The 19,778-nt window shown below is 33.9% G+C and overlaps 1 protein-coding gene across 1 annotated transcript; it reads left to right on the forward strand.

The window, feature by feature from the left end:
• The first annotated feature begins 1,033 nt into the window (after nucleotides 1-1,033).
• On the forward strand, nucleotides 1,034-11,971 carry LOC139526999 (heat shock 70 kDa protein 12B-like). Its single transcript, XM_071322204.1, has 8 exons — nucleotides 1,034-1,178; nucleotides 2,762-2,866; nucleotides 4,247-4,330; nucleotides 4,841-4,894; nucleotides 8,531-8,799; nucleotides 9,123-9,341; nucleotides 9,870-9,999; nucleotides 10,627-11,971. Exons 2-8 carry the CDS (start codon nucleotides 2,773-2,775, stop codon nucleotides 11,682-11,684), a joined length of 1,908 nt encoding a protein of 635 aa, XP_071178305.1. The 5' UTR covers nucleotides 1,034-1,178; nucleotides 2,762-2,772; the 3' UTR covers nucleotides 11,685-11,971.
• Nucleotides 11,972-19,778: the final 7,807 nt, after the last annotated feature.

Genomic DNA, 19,778 nt, shown 5'->3' on the forward strand with positions numbered 1-19,778 from the left:
CGTCTTATACCCGTCCATATTGACAACTGTTGTAACAAGGAGCATGATGTATTTTTTGTTTGTAATAAGAATACACGAAACAGTCAACCTTGACCTGCTGATCCATATTGGCACATGGATATAAACAACTTTTTGCATTTGTAAAATAAACTACCTTGTCAAAATAACCAAAGAAATGTTAGAAGTGGGCTCGGTTGGGGGGTAGGGCACTTCTATACTTAATCGATAGGGGTAACGCTGGGTTTCTGTTACCCTACCCTTTTCATATAATGTAGATTTCAAAAATGTATACCTTTTCATATATTGCGTAGGGGAAAATGTTACCTTTTCACATATTGTGTGGGTCCCATTCGGTGTGCAATGCAATAGTGGAATACAAAAGTGTCAAAAGAAAGAAAATTGGTTGATAAACACAACCGGTAACACCAAGAAAGATGACAGATGAAGTTGTTGGAACCTTCTTGACCTTATCCATGTTATCATATATTTCTGATAGTTTTTCCGACCTATTTACATATTTTCCAGCTTGAAAAGGAGACCTATTCCAGCGGCACGTCCTATCACCTTGTATAAAGGAAGTGGACCCCCTAAACTAGTGGGGTTTCATTTAATTACAAAATATTCGTATAAATCATGGTTTTATATTTTCAATAAAAATTCTATATATATAGGAAGATGTGGTGTGAGTGCCAATGAGACAACTCTCCATCCAAATAACAATTTTAAAAAAGTAAACCATTAGTTTTTTTTTTCATTTAATAATCAATGTTAACAAATATAGGGTTTAGAATGGGGTGTAAGTTAGTTATACACCTCGGAATACAGCGTGTCTGGATAAGAAATCCCTACGGTCGACGGGGTTCCTTATCCAGACACACCTATCTCTCGACGATAACTATTACTGAAATGTTCTACTCTATCAAGGTCGGATTAAATGCAACCATTATTGATTTGACAATGTTTGATAGTTTTATCTTATCTGATCCCCTGACGAAGTGGACCATGACATTTGATATTTATAACTACCTATGTCATATATTATATATGTGTGTATGTTTATAAATAAATACATGTATTTGTCGTATATTTATTTCCGCTTTTAAGTGTAAATTTAGTATCTTGTATATTACATATCCTATAGAATTTGTGTGGAAAATCAATGACATCCTTATTGTAATGTAAGTATTATTTTTTGTTTTAAGAACTATGATATATAGTTAAAAACAATCATTTTAAAATCATTGTTATTATTTGTAGAAAATGTAAACATGTAGTATTTGTCGTTATCAACCGTGTATTATGATTACTAGTGAGTTTGCTTTTGTATTTTATTTCCAACCTTTAAGTTAGTCTCTCATATAACATGTATAATCTAATATGTCAAATTCGATCAATAGCAATATATATTTCAAGTAAATATCGTTTAATTTTTTTTTTTTAAATAAAAAAAAGAAGATGTGGTATGATTGCCAATGAGACAACTCTCCACAAGATACCAAAATGACACAGAAATTAACAACTATAGGTCACCGTACGGCCTTCAACAATGAGCAAAGCCCATACCGCATAGTCAGCTATACAAGGCCCCGAAACGACAATGTAAAACAATTTAAACGAGAAAACTAACGGCCTTATCTATGTACAAAAAAATGAACGTAACACATATGTTCTAAATTTAGTATACAACTAAACATGTTAAATGCCTCAATGCACAGAAATGTTACCAATGTACATACATGTGAACATGGTGAATCCACATCATTTGCAAATCCATGCTGCAGTAAATTGAGGGGGCAGGGGGCCTGGTCCCCTTTTGTAGAAAAAATAGGTTGATTATATATAAGTATGAGGCATGACTGGAGCTGGACACCTCTTGGGCAGTCAGTGCCCCTACCCCACCCCCGTTTTATTGAAATTTCTGGATCCATCACTGCTTTGCGTATTATATTATGGATCGGTTATCATAAGACTATCAGTCCCCGAGGGTATCATCAGCTCAGTAGTCCGGCAGTGCTTCGGTACTGACATGATTTAACAAACTTTACTAAAATTGTCGGTAAATTAATTTTGAAATTATTATGAAACTAAGGTTTCAACTCCCTCAGGCAAAGTTTGCTTTAGATGAATTTGGGTATTTATTTTAGGTATTTTTGACATATAGCTCTTTCAACGATTTTCGGTACTTATCTATCTTCGGATTTCAAATGTTTGGCTTTGAGCGTTCCTGATGTAGATAAATCTAGAAAAGCGCTTCGGACGCAAGAAATTATTAAACGTGTTATTTTCAATATTTTATAATAGAACTTTTAATTGATGTTTCAGAGAATCCAAATATATTTTTTTAGAGATTATATTCTGTCCACATTATAATTGAAAAGATCAAATAACAGGCGGTCTGAAAAAAGTAGATGAAGACAGACAAGTTTTCTTTATATACAATTTGTCTAATTTTACAAAAAAATGAGAATCATTTAATTAAGAAATAAACAAAGATCTACATGAACAATCAAATATCTAATTCGTAGAAAATATTTAAGATATGCATACCAGCTATATCCTGCACTGAAGGGTTAATGCCACTCAAAAAATAATTAACAAGCAAAAACGCAATAATTAACAAACAAAAATGCAATAATGAACAAACAAAAATGTAATAATTAACAAACAAATTTGTACACGGTAAATGTGAAATTCACTGTTTAACACGAAAAAAAAATGTACGTTATATGATGTTTTGACGATTTATCTATTTATTTTTTAGAAATTATCAAAATGTGGATCTGCCCTGAATGTTTTATAGAAAATAGTGCCAACAATGAATCGTGTAGTAAATGCCATACCATTAAGCAAGACACAGATCCGAAAGGTAAGAGTTACTGTGCATGCTTGAAGAGATATTGATTCAAAAGGTAACTAGAAATAAGCGCATTTGGTATGAGTGCCAATGAGACAACTCTCCATCCAAGTCTCAATGTGTAACAAGTAAACCATTATACTAGTAGGTTAAAGTACGGTCTTCAAAACAAAGCCTTGGCTCACAACGAACAGCAAACTATATAGGGCCCCAAAATGACTAGTGTAAAACAATTCAAACAAGAAAACCAACGGTCTTATCTATATATAAACAAGAATGTGTCCCAAGTAAACAGATGCCCCACTCGCACTATCATTTTCTATGTTCAATGGACCGTGAAATTGTGGTGAAAACTCTAATTTGGCATTAAATTAGAAAGATCATATCATAGGGAACATATGTACTAAGTTTCAATTTGATTGGACGTCAACTTAATCCAAAACTACCTTGACCAAAACATTTAACCTGAAGCGGGACGAACGAACGAACGAACAGACGGACGAACGAACGGACCCACAGACCAGAAAAAATAATGCCCCTCTACTATCGTAGGTGGGGCATAAAAAAAACACGAGAAACGAAAGCAGCGAGAAACACTCATGCCGAACCACACCAACAAACGACAACCACTGAATAACAGGCTCCTGAATTAGGACAGGCACAAAGCAAATGCAGCGGGGTTCAATGGCTTAATTCGATCAAACTGATACTACATAGATATGAAGTACAAGATTGTAGGATACCATTATATGGATTTGACAACTTTTAGTATGTTCATTTTGGTGATAACTTTGCGCTTTGGGCGCACAAATATACACAGCGTCATCTTGATTTTCAAAAAGGGCTATATTTAATGGTTCTTAAATTACGAACATAATGGATAAGATAAATTTATTTGACACAATAGTAAAATATTTACACAAGTACAAGCACATAAAAAGATCAACACCCAGCCTAAAAAGACTTATGAGACACTGTTATATACATATAATTACATTAGATGTATGTTTCATTAGAATACTTTATTCTGATTGGCTAACTGTACATCACGTGTTATTCCTTAAGCAATTGCATTACCCAAGTGCACAGATGATTAAATAAAAAAATTATAAAATACGTATTTTCATGATCATAGCTTAAAAATGTAATTATAAGTATTGAATGCTACTTTTTGTAACTTCATAGGGTTGTAAAAGCGTTGACCGTGCGCATATTTTTGAATGAAGCGCTTCTGCGCTTCAAACAAAATGTACTTCGGTCAACGCTTTTACACCCCAATGAAGTTACAAAAAGAAGCATTCAATTCTTAAAATATAAAACAGCTCAATTACACAATTTAAAAAAAAAATAAATAATGAAAAGTACATAAACCATTGTCTAATTTCTTTTCAGTACGGCGGGAACATAGACGTGCAGATGTACTAAAAGATAAGAAGACGATGTACACACATCCTGGTTCATTCGGATGGAAATTATGTAAATAATTTACCATATGGAAATTCCTATAGCATTAATTAAAGCAGCTATATAAAGTTAGCAATAACTACTTCAATGCAAGGTTTACATGAATAGGATTCATGCACTGGCCGATTCAAAATCATGAATTCTGGGTAATATTTGTCATAGTGAACACCAAAACGTTAGTGCCGTGACGTTTTATAGAAGCTGTAAAATAGCGTCACCAAAATCGCCGCATCGCATACTTTCAAAGAGGGTGTCGGTGGTGGTGTGAAATAGGGGGAGAAGTCTTCATTTCTTTATTGTATAAATTTTTGCACAGTATTCTCTTTTCTGTGTGTTAACTCCTTCGTGACCCTCATTAGATTATCGTTGATTGAAGTCTTAAAGTTGTTTTAAAGTAATATACGACACACAAAAGGATTAAAACGTTGCGTCCTTTCACTCATGACTTCGAGCTATTACAACAATGGTCGCAAAATTTGTTTAAGCAAAGGTACTTCATTTAATTTTCTAAATCTTTTGCAGCAAAACACGGCACAACATCAGACACAGAGAATACATCAACTGACACGGCCAAACGTAAGTAAAATATCTTGGAAGCATTGAGTGGTTAGACAAAGAGATTCTAATATATGCATTATTTAGATTTGTGCGCATAACACTTTCCCCCCTCCTGTTATATTGAGGTTTGTTTTGTGTTTAATGAGTGAGTAGATCCGAAATAAAACTGAAACACGTGGAACAATGATATTCCATATGAATGGCAAACATATTGACTTTGAACTTTGTATGATTCGGCAATAATCTAGTCTTAAGTTTAGAGAACCCCAACACATCAATTGGAACCATAACTTCAAAATAATTATGGATTTCATTGAGGACTTCGCCAGAGTATAGGCTAAGCGAGAAGAAGTTGAACTGGACACTTTGTCAGAATGGGTTAAAACTATCAGGTCTCTGATAAAACGTCGCATTCACAAGTTGAAAAACTGTGTGAACGATCGACCAAAGTCTGTTTTCAGAGACAATGAGGCCATTAAATGTCTATCATCTCTTCACGATGAGTATGTTGTTGTTCCTGCGGACAAAGCTTCAAATAATATTGTCTTTGTATGTAAATCGTATCACTATGAATGTCTTGTAAAAGAATTGGGTATAACGGAGCAATCAGGTAATCCCACATACAAAGACATATAATTTGACAAGGATGAGATTTTAGCAAATCATAAGTCCTTCATGGCTTCAATAAACATTGCATTGAACACCAAATCGAAGGATTTACCTTGTTTGTATCGGATACCAAAGCTTCACCAAATTCCGTACAAACAACGGTATATTGCTGGCTCATCTTCATTTTCCACTAACGAATTGTCCATTAGATTGACTAAAATTCTGTCCGCAGTGAAAGAGGGTGTTCAGAAATACTTCAGACAATTTTAAATTTCGGTCTTTTTCTGAAATTAGTTCTATCAAAACTTTTGATTTTTCAACCCTGTATACCACCATTCCCATTTTTAAATTGAAAAATCGCCTTAAAGAAGTAATCCACAATGCTTTTCAACATAAAAATAAATTTATTACTTTGGAATTTCATAAGGCATATTTCGTTAATAGTGACAAAAAAAGGTAAAACATGCTACACAGAAGAACAAGTGGTCAGTATGCTGGAGTTTCTTATCGACAACATATTTGTTGAGTTTGGAGGTAGACTTTTCCAACAAATTGTCGGCATTCCTATGGGAACAAACTGTGCACTTCTTCTTGCCGACCTCTTCTTATTTTCTTATGGATCGGAGTTCCTCCAGACACTTGTCAAAAACAAGAGGATCAAAGAAGCCAGATTATTTAATTTCACTTTCAGATATATTGATAAACAATCCGAACTTTTCTGATTGGGTTCCTTTAATATATCTCTTAGAACTAGAGATTAAAGAAACAAAAGAGGGACGAAAGATACCAAAGGGACAGTCAAACTCATAAATCTAAAACAAACTGACAACTCCATGGCTAAAAATGAAAAAGACAAACAGAAAAACAATAGTACACATGACACAACATAGAAAACTAAAGAAAAAACAACACGAACCCCACCAAAAACCAGGGGTGATCTCAGGTGCTCCGGAAGGGTAAGCAGATCCTGCTCCACATGTGGCACCCGTCGTGTTGCTTATGTGATTACAAAACAACAGACACGGCTTCCTCCGCCTCAGTTTTAGACTTATATCTCGAATTTGACTTACACAGTCATCTCAGTACCAGAATCTATGACAAATGAAACGATTTTAATTTTGAAATTATAAAATTCCCCCACCTTAGTAGCAATATACCAACTTCACCTGCATATGGGATATATATTTCCCAACTTTTTCGATATTCAAGAGCTTGCAGCTCCTACTCAGACTTTACAAAACGTCATCAGTGTCTGAGTAGAAAGTTGATGAACCAGGGGTATGTCAAAGAACGTCTCGTCCTTTTTCTAAAAAAGTTCATCGGAAGGTACCAAGACCTTGTTGATAAATATTCCGTATCAACTTCACAAATAATAGACGATGGTCTTGATGTATAGATTTTGCGTACTGATGTTGTTTATCATCTTAACAACATGTTTTATAGTTCTTTCATTTGTCTTTGTTCTATTATTAATATAACTTTTACTGTTGAATGATTTTATGTGATATCCGTTTGTCGTGGCTCGGTACTTATACATCTCGTCAATGTGTTTGTATTGTCTTTCATTTATTGGTGGCGTGTTTTGTATATGCGACTTTCTGTATTTCTTTGGTTCTTATAACGTGACTGTACTTTAAAAGATCCCGTCAGTATGATATTGTTCTATTTAATGTCATTATGATATATTTCTATTATGAATTACAAAATACGTTGAACCACAAAATAATTCAGTCGCGTAGTGGAATTAACTATTTGTGGATTCTTATAAATTCTATATATAACTTTTGGACTATTTTTAATCTCGGTCTATTTCTGAAATTTATTCTTACATACTTTTGATTTTTTAACCTTATATGCTAACATTGCCTATGTAAATTTTAAAATTGTTTTTATGCACATTGAACGACAAATCTATGTAACGTATAAAATTTTCTAACGTCAGGCACACAAATCAATGAATGTGTTTGTAGATAGATGTTTTTGTGTTCTGTTAAATTGTTCCTTTTAAAATTGTTATACGATGATGACTGATGTACCTATATTTTGACTATTTTATTTATTGTGTCTGTTTAGTTAACTCATCACTGTAGATATAACAGAATTTGACGAGACTGTCATCAAAGTGAGAGGGTTAGCGCTATAAAACCAGGTTTAATCCACCATTTTCTACATTTGAAAATGCCTGTACCAAGTCAGGAATATGACAGTTCTTGTCCATTTGTTTTTGATGCTTTTTGTTATTTGATTTTGCCATGTGATTATGGACTTTCCGAATTGATTTTTCTCTAAGTTCAGTATTTTTGTGATTTTACTTTCTAGTAACATATCGTATCCTTTATGGGAACTATGAGATTGAATTACGGAAGACCGAGTCAATGTTTTGCCATGATATTAAAAACGTCCAGAGAATCAAAAAAGATATACTAAAGTGAACTAGTCAGGCTTAAGCATTATGCATTTGTTATTTGGACTTTTTTAAAAGTACTGTATCAATCACTAGCTAGTCAACTCTGAGCTTTTGAGTTCAAATTAAGATGTCAAATGGCATACGAAGTAATAGTTCTGTGAAAATTGACGCCATACGTCATAAATCGCTTCTCGGGTCTTTGGTTCTTTAAAAATGTCCTGTACCAAGTCAGGAAAATGACCATTGTTATATCATAGTTCGTTTCTGTGTGTGTAACATTTTTACGTTGTGTTTCCGTTGTGTCGTTTGTTTTCTCCTATATTTGATTGTACTATAAGACGTGTCACGGTACTTTCTATCCCAAATTCATGTATTTGGTTTTGATGTTATATTGGTTATTCTCATCGGATTTTGTCTAATGCTTAGTCCGTTGCTGTGTTACATTTTAATGTTGTGTCGTTGTTTTCCTCTAATATTTAATGCGTTTCCCTCAGTTTTAGTTTGTTACCCCGATTTTGTTTTTTGTCCATATAGATTTATGAGTTTTGAACAGCGGTATACTACTGTTGCCTTTATTTAGATAGGTGCATTGAACAAAAGAAAACTGAGAGGTGTTGATCTATGTTGACTTTTTACAGATATAACTTCATGTAGAGATGATTACACAGTCGTTGCAGCATTGGATTTAGGAACAACATATTCTGGATTTGCATTCTCAACAAGACAGAATCCTTTGAACATACAGCACGTAGAGAAAGTACCAACGTGTTTATTACTTAGTCCCAAAAAAGAGTTCGTAGGGTTTGGAAACGATGCAATCAGGATATATACTGAATTGGTCAAAACTGGACAACACACTGGTCATTACTTTTTGCAGAAATTTAAGATGGATCTTTATGAGAATGAGGTAAATTCTAAGATAAATTGAAGGCGTTATTGCCATATGTAAACCAATCGTTAAACTACTCGGCCGTTCTCGCTACATGTACATAAAAGGACCATGTAGTAACGATTTCATTCACTCTATTGCTTTTGTGACTTTATTTTGATTTGGCATATTGATAAACTATCAAAACTTCAACTCTAATGAGCTTTTCATCGGATATAAATGCATACTCAATTACAAATAAAACAAGACATGCTTATACAAATGAATAATATATTTTGATATTATTTAACTTTTTAATTTAAACCGTAAAAAATCAATAATAATGAATTTCTTTTTTTAAGCATATTTCAACTGAAATGACAATACAAGATATGTCAGGAAAACCAATAGAAGCTATGATTGTTTTTCGAGAAACTATTCTGGTGCTCAAGAAATCCTTGGTATATTTTATAAAATGTAAAGTCTTAGACGTAAAGATGGAAGATATAAGATGGGTAATGCCAGTTCCGACCTTCTGGAATGATGCTGCGAAACAGTTCTTACGAAAAAGTATCGACTTTGTAAGTAGAGAAATTATATTTATAAACCATTGAAAGATAAATTGGCCTTATGCAGATTTTTGATAGGACAAATATAGCATGCTAGATACAAATAATTACCAGGTCTTCATTGTATAGGGAATCTTTTATGTAAAATGAATGTCGGTGGTGTTTTCGTTGCAAGTGATTATAGTCTTATATAGAAGTAAATTTAATTTGAGGCAACAACAACATGGTTATTTATAGTCTGTTGATAGCAAAATGCAATCCTTAAAACCAAGACAATGAACTTTTTATGATTGAACAAAATATCATTGCTTTGAATGAACTCAAAACTAAATATTGGACTTCCGTATTTTATATATCAATGCGATTTATTATACATCTTCTTATTATAATTAAAATATTGAGACGTACTTCTTGAATATTAAAGATGACCTTAGATTACATTTAATAAAAATGGACAGCTGTTTTAAACTCTTTTTTTTAAACTTTCTAAGCCTGGTTTCCACTTCTTACTTATACATTTTCATACTGTCCCCTTTGTAGATTGATATACCAGAAGACCAGTTTCAGATAGCTTTGGAACCGGAATCCGCATCCGTCTTTTGTCAACAACAATTATCTGACTTCAGCGCTTCTCTTCCGGGAACAAAATACTTAGTTGTTGCTCTAGGAGGTAATGTGAAATACAAATTGTTCACATCTGGTGGTCTGAATGGTTTCTTTCAATAAACAACAGAAACAGGAATTTGTAAGATAACTGTTAATTTCTTGATTGTTAAGTTCCCTTTTCTGAGTAAGTTCCAGACAGAGTTGTTGAAAAGAATTCATAGAACATTCATCTTTTGTTGTGTTATGGTTCTTTTAATGACTTGTTCAATTTCAAATTTATTGAAACAAAATGTTTGTTTTAAGAAAGGAAATGAGGAAATCGATGGTTTCGTTAAAACATTTTGGGGAAAATAAATAAGATAATGAGTTTAAAAAAAACTTCGCATATCTTATTGAAAAATGGTTCGCTTTTTTGTTAAAGTGGAGAGAAAAATCCTTGTTAAAAAAATCGAATTGCTCACAAACATCTTCAATAGTGTTATAGAACAAATGAAGCTAACATTATTTAAAGAAACGTATTCCGTATAGGTTTGCTTTTGTTGAAGGCTGTACTGTGTCCTATAATTGCTAACATCTAAGTCGTGTGTTTTCTGTTTGAGAGTGATCTCACTGGCAAATATACGACATAGTCTTGTATTTACAAAATGTTTAAAAAAAAAAGTAAATATATATTTCGTTTTTCACTTTCTAGGTGGGACTACAGATATTACAGCTCATGAAAAAATATCAAGTTCAACATTACGAGAATTGATCTTTGCGACAGGAAACAGTTATGGTGGTACCACAGTGGACGATCGGTTCTTACAATTGTTTACCGCCATAGTTGGGAAAGACATTATTTCAGATATTAAACAAAACTATCCAATGGCTTACATTGACATTTTACAAGGGTTCGAACTTGTAAAGCGCAATATTTCTACAACAAATTCACAAAAGGTGAACGTCAGTATTCCATTGTCTGTTTTGGATTTGAAATGTAAACAAGTATTAGGTAAAGACTTTCGGTCTGCTATTGGTGCATCAAAGTTTTCTAGTGATATTGAACTTCACGAAGATACAATGCATGTTGATGTAGGTTTAATGAAAGCGTTTTTTAATGTGACAATCAATAGTATATTAGATCTTATCAAAACGAGGCTTCAAGAACCTGCAGTATCTGATGTATCTCAGATACTTCTTGTAGGTGAATTTGCAGAAAGTTCCTTGATGCAGGACAAAGTGAAATCTGAATTTCCTAGTAAAAGAGTTATCGTACCTGAAGCAGCAGGCTTAACTGTTTTAAAAGGGGCTGTTTTGTTTGGCCACAACCCGTCCTATATACAATCCCGTGTAATGCGATATACATACGGCGTAGGCATCAGCGATGAATTCGATCCAGCTGTTCACGATGAAGCACATCTCGTTGTCCAGAAAAATGGTTCAAAGTTAGCAAAGCACATTTTTGATGTCATTGTCAGAAAAAATCAACTTGTTGATGCCGGTACATCTATTGAAAGCGAATATCTTACTATAGACCCCAATCAGAAAACAATGGAATTCGAATTGTATTTTTCATCCAATGAAAAACCTGTTTACATAGATGAGACGGACTGTAAGCCCTTGGGATCCGTAATCATTCATTTTCCCGACGTCTGCCAAGAAGAGAGGGATGTGAAAGTATCATTTGTTATAGGGAATACAGAATTAGAAGTGAAGGCAGTTGATAAAAAGTCAAGACAAACGGTTACAGCAGAATTCAATTTATTCTAACATTGAAATGATAATGAACGACCATTCTATTTTATGTGTAGATGAGTTTGGAAAGAACAGAAAAGTTTAGTGAATATAAAAAATATATCTAATCCACTCCGAAAAACAAATTGTCGTCCCTGAAGTCGAAAAAGCGTAATATTTGTTTATATTTTCATATACTTATATTTACAGGATATATGTATTGGATAATTTTAACAATTAAACGATTTGCGTCTGAGGAACAAGTCCTGATTTTGGATTGACTTACAAGTTTATAGTTAACTGAATAAACAAAAATCAGCAAAGTGTTCTCTTATGCAATTCGACAAATTTCATCCTTGTTCACTCCCCGGGTAGGTAGCCGCGGTTCTTTCTCGCTTCTTTTCGTCGTTCACCACTTGGGACTAAGAAAAAAAATAAGAAAAAAAGAAATGGCAAGGGGAAGCGAAGAGAGAGAAGGCAGCGGATCGCAAAGGTGCTTAATATCTGTGTATAATAAAGATGTTCCGGACCGTATGAGTATTTGGACCGTATGGGTATTTGGACCGTATGGGTATATACTCGTATGATCCGACCATACGCGTATGGTCCGACGGTACGCGTATGGTCGGGATAATTAACAAGTTAACAGTCAACACTTAAACAAATCTTCGTCAGGTATGACTCTTTTAAGTTGTCAAAGGTCATTTTATTATATTATAATGATAAAAAGATTAACCAAATATAAATAAGCAGTTCGTCATGCATTTAATTTTACTCACTAGTCACAACTAAAGTTAAAGCATTTCATAGCTATGGTCATTACCGATTTGTTATTACGAGTGCATGGCATTATCATAGGTGGATCCAGGGGGCCTAGGGGATCCGTCCCCCCCCCTTTCGTGGGAAAAATTTGGTTGATTATATAGGGAAACATTGAAGCATGACTGGGGTGGGCCCCCCTTAGGAAAAGTTCTGGATCCGCCACTGATTATGTCGACTTGGGGAGATATTTTTAAAAACAAAATAATGAACTGTTATGGAATTTCCCAAGACCACGGTATCACTTCACGCTTTTCATTCGAAAAAAAGATGTACCTGTAAAGGATCGTGCACAACCAAGAAGTACAAATGCAGACCAGATAGGGTACCGTGTGGAAGTAAATGTCACCCTCAGCATAAATACAAGAATATAATTAACGATGTAAACTAACTGTGGCATCAATGAATATTTAATATTTGTCACGGTAGCCTTTGAATTATCAAATTAATACATTTTCATGTTTAATCATCATTGTTTCTTTTTGCATTATTGAAACGTTTCTAATGCATAATACCTATATGGTCCAAAAACTCACATGGTCCGGCCCGTTAATGACCAAACGATTATATTCGTATATGGTCCAACCATACGTTCCTTACGTCGTAACTACAATCCCCTTCCCTTTCATGAATGTGACCTACCGAATAAGACTATTTACCGGATTTGTTATCACATAAGCAACACGACGGGTGCCACATGTGGAGCAGGATCTGCTAACCTTCCGGAGCACCTGAGATCACCCCTAGTTTTTGGTGGTGTTCGTGTTGTTTATTCTTTAGTTTTCTATGTTGTGTCATGTGTACTATTGTTCGTCTTTTTCATTTTTATCTGGCGTTGTGAGTTTATTTTAGATTTATGAGTTTGACTGTCCCTTTGGTATCTTTCGTCCCTCTTCTTTGACAATATGAGTATACGCATATGGTCATGGCCATACGCGTATGGTCCAAATATTCATATAGTCCGGCACATAGATACAAGAAGATATGTTATGAGACAACTCTCCATCCAAGTCAAAATTTGTAAAAGAAAGCCGTTATAAGTCAAAGTACGGTACCGAACAGCAAGCTATAACGGGCCCGAAAAATGACTAGTGTAAAACCATTCAAGTAGGAAAACCAACGGTCTCATCTATATAAAAAAGAGAAACGAGAAACACTTATGAACCATATCAACAAACAACAAGTACTGAACATCATGTTCCTGACTTAGGACAGGTGCAACCAAATGCAGAGGGTTTAAATGTTTAAATAGGTTCCAACCTTCAATCTTACTCTGAAACAATAGTGATAAATCACAACATAGAAAGACACACTCTACAATGTAAAGTTAAATGGATTTACTCAATCAAAAGACATATTCAAACAAATGAACATACACTGAACGAATAAATTCGAATTGAAATTATACATGAAATGCGGTAATTGGTGATATTTCATATTCTACTAGATCTATGACTTTTTAGCTCACCTGGTCCAAAAGGGCCAATTGAGTTTTCTCGTCACTAGGCGTCCGTCGTCGTCAATTAACTTTTACTAAGCTCTTCCCCTCTGAAACTACTAGTTCAAATTAAACAAAGCCTAAATCATTCTTTAATATGGTATCTAGTCTAAAGAATGTTTCCGATGACCTCGCCCATCAACCAATATGACCGTCATGGCTAAAAATTGAACATAATGATAACATGCAGTTTTGGCTTATATCTCTGTCAGAAACGATATACATATCATTTACAGCAAATCTGACGGAATATAAATGTTCATCAGGTCAAGAACTATCTGCCCTGACATTTTCAGATAAATCAGACCACCTGTTAATGGGTTGCTGTCCCTGAATTGGTAATTTTAAGGAAATTTTCAGTTATTATTATAATTATCCTGATATTATAATAGATAGACATAAACTGAAAACAGCAAAATTGTTCACCAAAGTAAGATCTACAAAAAAGGGTATATGACCAAAATGGTCACTGTCCTAATATGATCTTTGACATTTTGTAAATGATAAGGATTTTCTACCCAAGGAATAGATTACTTAACTTCGTTCTTTATTTGACCTTTTTAATTTTTCTTATTCGAGCGTCACGGATGATTCTTTGAGGACTTAACTCTGGTGTACATTTTTCTAATTGTGGTATCTTTTGATCTCTACATATATTTTTTATATGTGAACCTCAAATCTATGTCCGGCCTCAAATCTATGTCCTTTCCGCAAATCTATGTCCTTTTCAATATTACGTCATAGACGTTCCAAATCTATGTCCTTTATTGTCTGAAATCTATGTCCTTTATTTACTCAAATCTGTGGCCATTGTTGGCCCAAATCTATGTCCTTTCATCGACGTAAAACTTAACAAACCGTCATCAAGTAAACAATGAAAAGTTAACAATTACAGGTGTAAGTATGGCCTTCAACACGGAGCATAAACTCACACCGAACAAACATTGTACCACTGGTTTTTATGACAAATAAAATTGAGAATGGAAATGGGGAATGTGTCAAAGAGACAACAACCCAACCATAGAAAAAACAACAGCAAAAGGTCACCAACAAGTCTTCAATGTAACGAGAAATTCCCGCTCCCGGATGCATCCATCAGCTGGCCCCTAAACAAATATATACTAGTTCAGTGAAAATGAACGCCATACTAATTTCCAAATTGTACACAAGAAACTAAAATTAAAATTATACAAGACTAACAAAGGCCAGAGGCTCCTGACTTGGGACAGGCGCAAAAATGCGACGGGGTTAAACATGTTTATGATAGTTCAACCCTCCCCTATACCTCTAGCCAATGTAGAAAAGTATGTAACAATACGCACATTTAAAATTCAGTTCAAGAGAAGTCCGAGTCTGATGTCAGAAGATGTAACCAAAGAAAATAAACAAAATGACAATAAAACATAAATAACAACAGGCTTACTTGCTTACTTAATACTCTTCATGTTCTTGAATACATAAGGCATCAACAGCCTTGTTTCTGTTTCTGTAGCATAAGTTTCTTTCCGTGGCTGAGTAGCTAGCTCAGCGCACAACCCCTTACCAGGAGGGCCAGGGATTTATTCATCAAGGTTTCCTTCCTCTAGATAAGTCGCTAGCCAAAGCTTATGACTCCCATCTTGCCTTGGTTTTATATCGAGTTTTCCTTCTCTTATATGAACTGCTTTAACAGAGCTATGATCTTCATCTGACCAACTATTCGCCCTTAGCTGGGGCAAGGTTGATGAGTGCTAGAGCATGTCCACACGCCGGTGGGCCTACACACTGCATCTCTGGGTCCTTTGCTGCTCCGAGATTCTCTACAATAATGCATAGGATGCTAGACCCTAGTTACCGTGTGCTGTCACGAGGAGGCATTGTAGAAGTCTTGAATAATGCAGATGCTATGTACTGGCAGAAAGACTTACGCACTCGGCTTTCTCTTCACCTGCAAAAGCAGGCTAGACAGCGGTGATATAGAACCTATGGTTCTTACCACACTAGACGCATGCACAATCCTATGGACAAACCACCAACACAACAACAGACTACTAGCAGTTAACTGACATGCCAGCTCCAGACTTCAATTAAACTGATTGAAAGATTATGATTTCATCATATGAATATCAGGCACAATCCTTTCCGTTAGGGGTTAAGTATCATACCATCATAACATATATGAGAGGAACACAACCCGTGTCATGCCAACAACTGGTTTTTAAATAAATGTGTTTAGTTCCGATGCAAAGATCCTATAAGTGAATCAATATTAACGCCAAAATATGCAATCTTTAATGACCTGACAACAGTATCGTAACTATATCCCTTCTTAATAAGTCTACTTAAAGGTTTTGTAAGTTTCTGAGGTGAATACTGACATTTTTGTGCTTTATAAAGAATACTTCTATAAAAAATTGGATGTGAAATACCTGAACGTATGTTGCATGTTGAGCTATATTTACGAATGATGTCATTATACCGATGATAAAATTTAGTAAATGTTTTGACAAGTTTGTGATATCGAAAACCGTGGTGTAATAATTTTTCAGTAATACATAAATTTCTCTCGTTAAAATCTAAAACATTGAATCATACACGAGCGAATCGTACAAGTTGAGATATATATAAACACCGTAAGATGGTGACAAGGGAACGTCACCATCTAAAAATGGATAATTAACAATAGGAAATGAAAAATCATCTCTTTTATTATATATTTTAGTATTAAGCTTTCCGTTAGTGATATAGATATCAAGATCGAGGAAAGGGCAGTGGTCATTGTAAGTATTAGCTTTATTCAAAGTAAGTTCAACAGGATAAATGTCTTTAGTATAGTACATACTGAAGTCGTCATTATTGAGAGCCAAAATATCATCTAAATATCTAAAAGTATTACTAGTATTGAATTTGTTGTACCAAGTGTACTGGTAAGAAGAATAGACAATTTAGTAGTGAAACAATGGCTTGAAGACAAAATAAATCTATATTTGTACTTGTGTTTTGTGTAGCTTCGGAAGACGATACATAGTTGGGCCTTTCATTGTATTTGGTTCTGCTTGTAAAGCGGTAGCTAAAAGTTTATGTTTGTTACAGATGTCGTTTTCTGAAAATTGGGTCAGTTGGAATGTTGGTGAATTGGTATTTTTTTCAGAACCTAAATTTAAAATTTACGTCAAACAATAATAATATTATTATCAGCTTTATCGCAAGGTTAAGATTTTATCTATTAATACCCATGGTTTAAAATGTTCATGTTTTGTTTTTTTAAACTTGAGGAAAATCTGTTATGAATAGTGGACTTATGGAATATTTTCAAAAAATACAACTAGAGATTTATCCTCTTGAAATGTTTTCTGACAATTCAGGATATCTTTACTCCTACTATTGGGGAGTATTTACAATTCAAACCAAATCCAGTCATGAACAATGGAACTGCAGTGTTTACGTCTGGTTTCTGAAGAGAAGGAATATGCCAAAACATAAAGAATGATTATTTTGGGGGAATTAATACAAGTTTTGACATTTGAACTAAATAGATATAAGCTAAGACTAAACAATTGATAAATGTTCTATTGTGATTCTCAAATATTTCAATTAAAAATATAAAAAACGTTATATTTTTAACAATTTAGAATGATTTTTTGATATTAGTATTCAAGGAAAAACATATATATATCTAAGTGTCTAAGAATGTAACTTTAACACACTAATGAGTGTTATAAAATTAGTTGTTATATTTTATATATTATTCACGCAATATTTCGCTAAACAAATTAGCTTCATCGGGCGTGTGCATCTATCTAGGTGAAATCGGATGCATGACAAAAAAAATATCTTTGTAGCTTGACGTTTTTGTGTAAAAGTTTAACATATTGATTGATGGGGTATATAAAAGATATTTTTGCCGTTTATTGTACATAACAACTTTTAAATCTAAACAAATAGTTGTTTTAGTTAAATAGAATGAAATTCATGATTTATTCCTTTGGTTTTGGGTAGAACTGTTTTTCATCCCTCTCATTAAGTCCATCAGGTTCAAGAGTACGTAGCTGATGCATCCAGAACCTTTCTCTCTGTTTTCTCCTTTCGGAGTCCCAATTTTGATTTACCTCAATTATTTGAAAGGTGATATTATCAAAAGTATGTCCTGTTCTTATATATATATATAGATAAAGTGGTATAAATGTCAAAGAAACAGCGATATGAACAAATTCAAAGACAAAACGAAGTACGTTGAAGTTGCAAACAAATATTCATTCTTTACTGTCTTTTTTTTAGTAAAATAAATATGTGTAGTTTCATTCTTAAAGACGGCATACAATAATAACACACGCATGTAAAGATTTCAACCACACACATGGAAAAATGACTTAATAAAAACAAAAAGCATAAGACCGTACTTGAAACTATATAATAAATACCAGCTAAATCAGGGGCGGATCCAGCCATTTTAAAAAGAGGGGTTCCCAACCCAGGATAAAAGGGGGGTCCAGCTATATGTCCCCAATCAAATGCATTGATCGGCCAAAAAAAGGAGGGTTGTTCCAACCCCCGGAACCCCCCCTCCCAGCGGATCCGCCAATGTAAATAATTTAGCCGGATTTCCTTAAACGTATACTATACTTCAGCTCTTGCATGCACATACATGGAGAACACATACCAACTTAATATTAAATTATGGGAGATTACTTAATAAAATAAAAAAAAAACCTATAAGGCAGAACAGACGGGCATAAATTTTCGCATGACGAAACAAATTGAAAAAATAATAAAACATTACACAGATTCGAGACCTTATCTTTTTAACGGACACAGATTTGCGAATTGAAAATCGACCACAGATTTGAGGCCAAATATTTTTTTACGGACATATATTAGCAATTGACGTCACGTTGGGCATAGATTTGAGAAATGGACACATATTTGAGGTCGTACACAGATCTGAGGTTTACATATATATTGGTTCTTTTGAGAGTATGCTCAGGAACATTGTATTTATAAAACTTTTGAAAAAAAAGTAAACCTAGTTTTGCTGTAGAATATGTGGATAGATTCAAGGTCTAAACCCACTAAATAATACCCCCATTGCTTTCTAAGTTAAATTCCTACTTTGGAAAATACGTTCAAATAAAGTGGCAGGTATTTCATGTCAAAACTATACCTTATGCTGAAAAATAATCAACATTTCTATAATTGCATATACGGCAATAAGTTTGATATTACAAAACAAGTACTTCTAATTTGAACAAAAGGGCAAACCTCCTATAAAGATTTCATTATTTCTTCATTCTTCAAAGAACCTTTCAACAAGGGTTTTACAGTGAACCCAAGTCCCTTTACATTTTATTTGATAACAAAACTACCCAACTATTTCACCCATTGACAACAGCTATGCATTGGAACTATTTTGTTTCAAATGTGTACTACTTTCTTGAATGTTCAAACATTGCTTAAAAACGGACTTATGCGTTAATCTACAAACAATTAAATATTTTAATTAAAGCGTTTTTACGTTATTATCTTATGTTTTCAATTCAAAAGCAAACAAAAATTTAGAAAAAGATTTTGGTGACCAGTAAACCGTCTTGGGTTCACGTGTTGCTTTTCTTTTTTTAAGAATGCAACTGGTTAAATGAACGAATGATTTTTCTAAGAAAAAAACACCTAAAACGAAAATTGAAGTAACATTATATACTTGGCATTGTTTAATAAGGTGCGTGCAATACACACACAGCTTGTTAATTGATAGTTTGCGTGACATTATTCTATCCGATAGTGTTTCTCCTTTCATAGCTTAAATGCTTGCTGTTGGCTGTTTACAATCGTTGAATGTA

Source organism: Mytilus edulis, chromosome 6, assembly GCF_963676685.1.
Source record: "Mytilus edulis chromosome 6, xbMytEdul2.2, whole genome shotgun sequence".
Classification (NCBI taxonomy): Eukaryota; Metazoa; Mollusca; class Bivalvia; order Mytilida; family Mytilidae; genus Mytilus; species Mytilus edulis.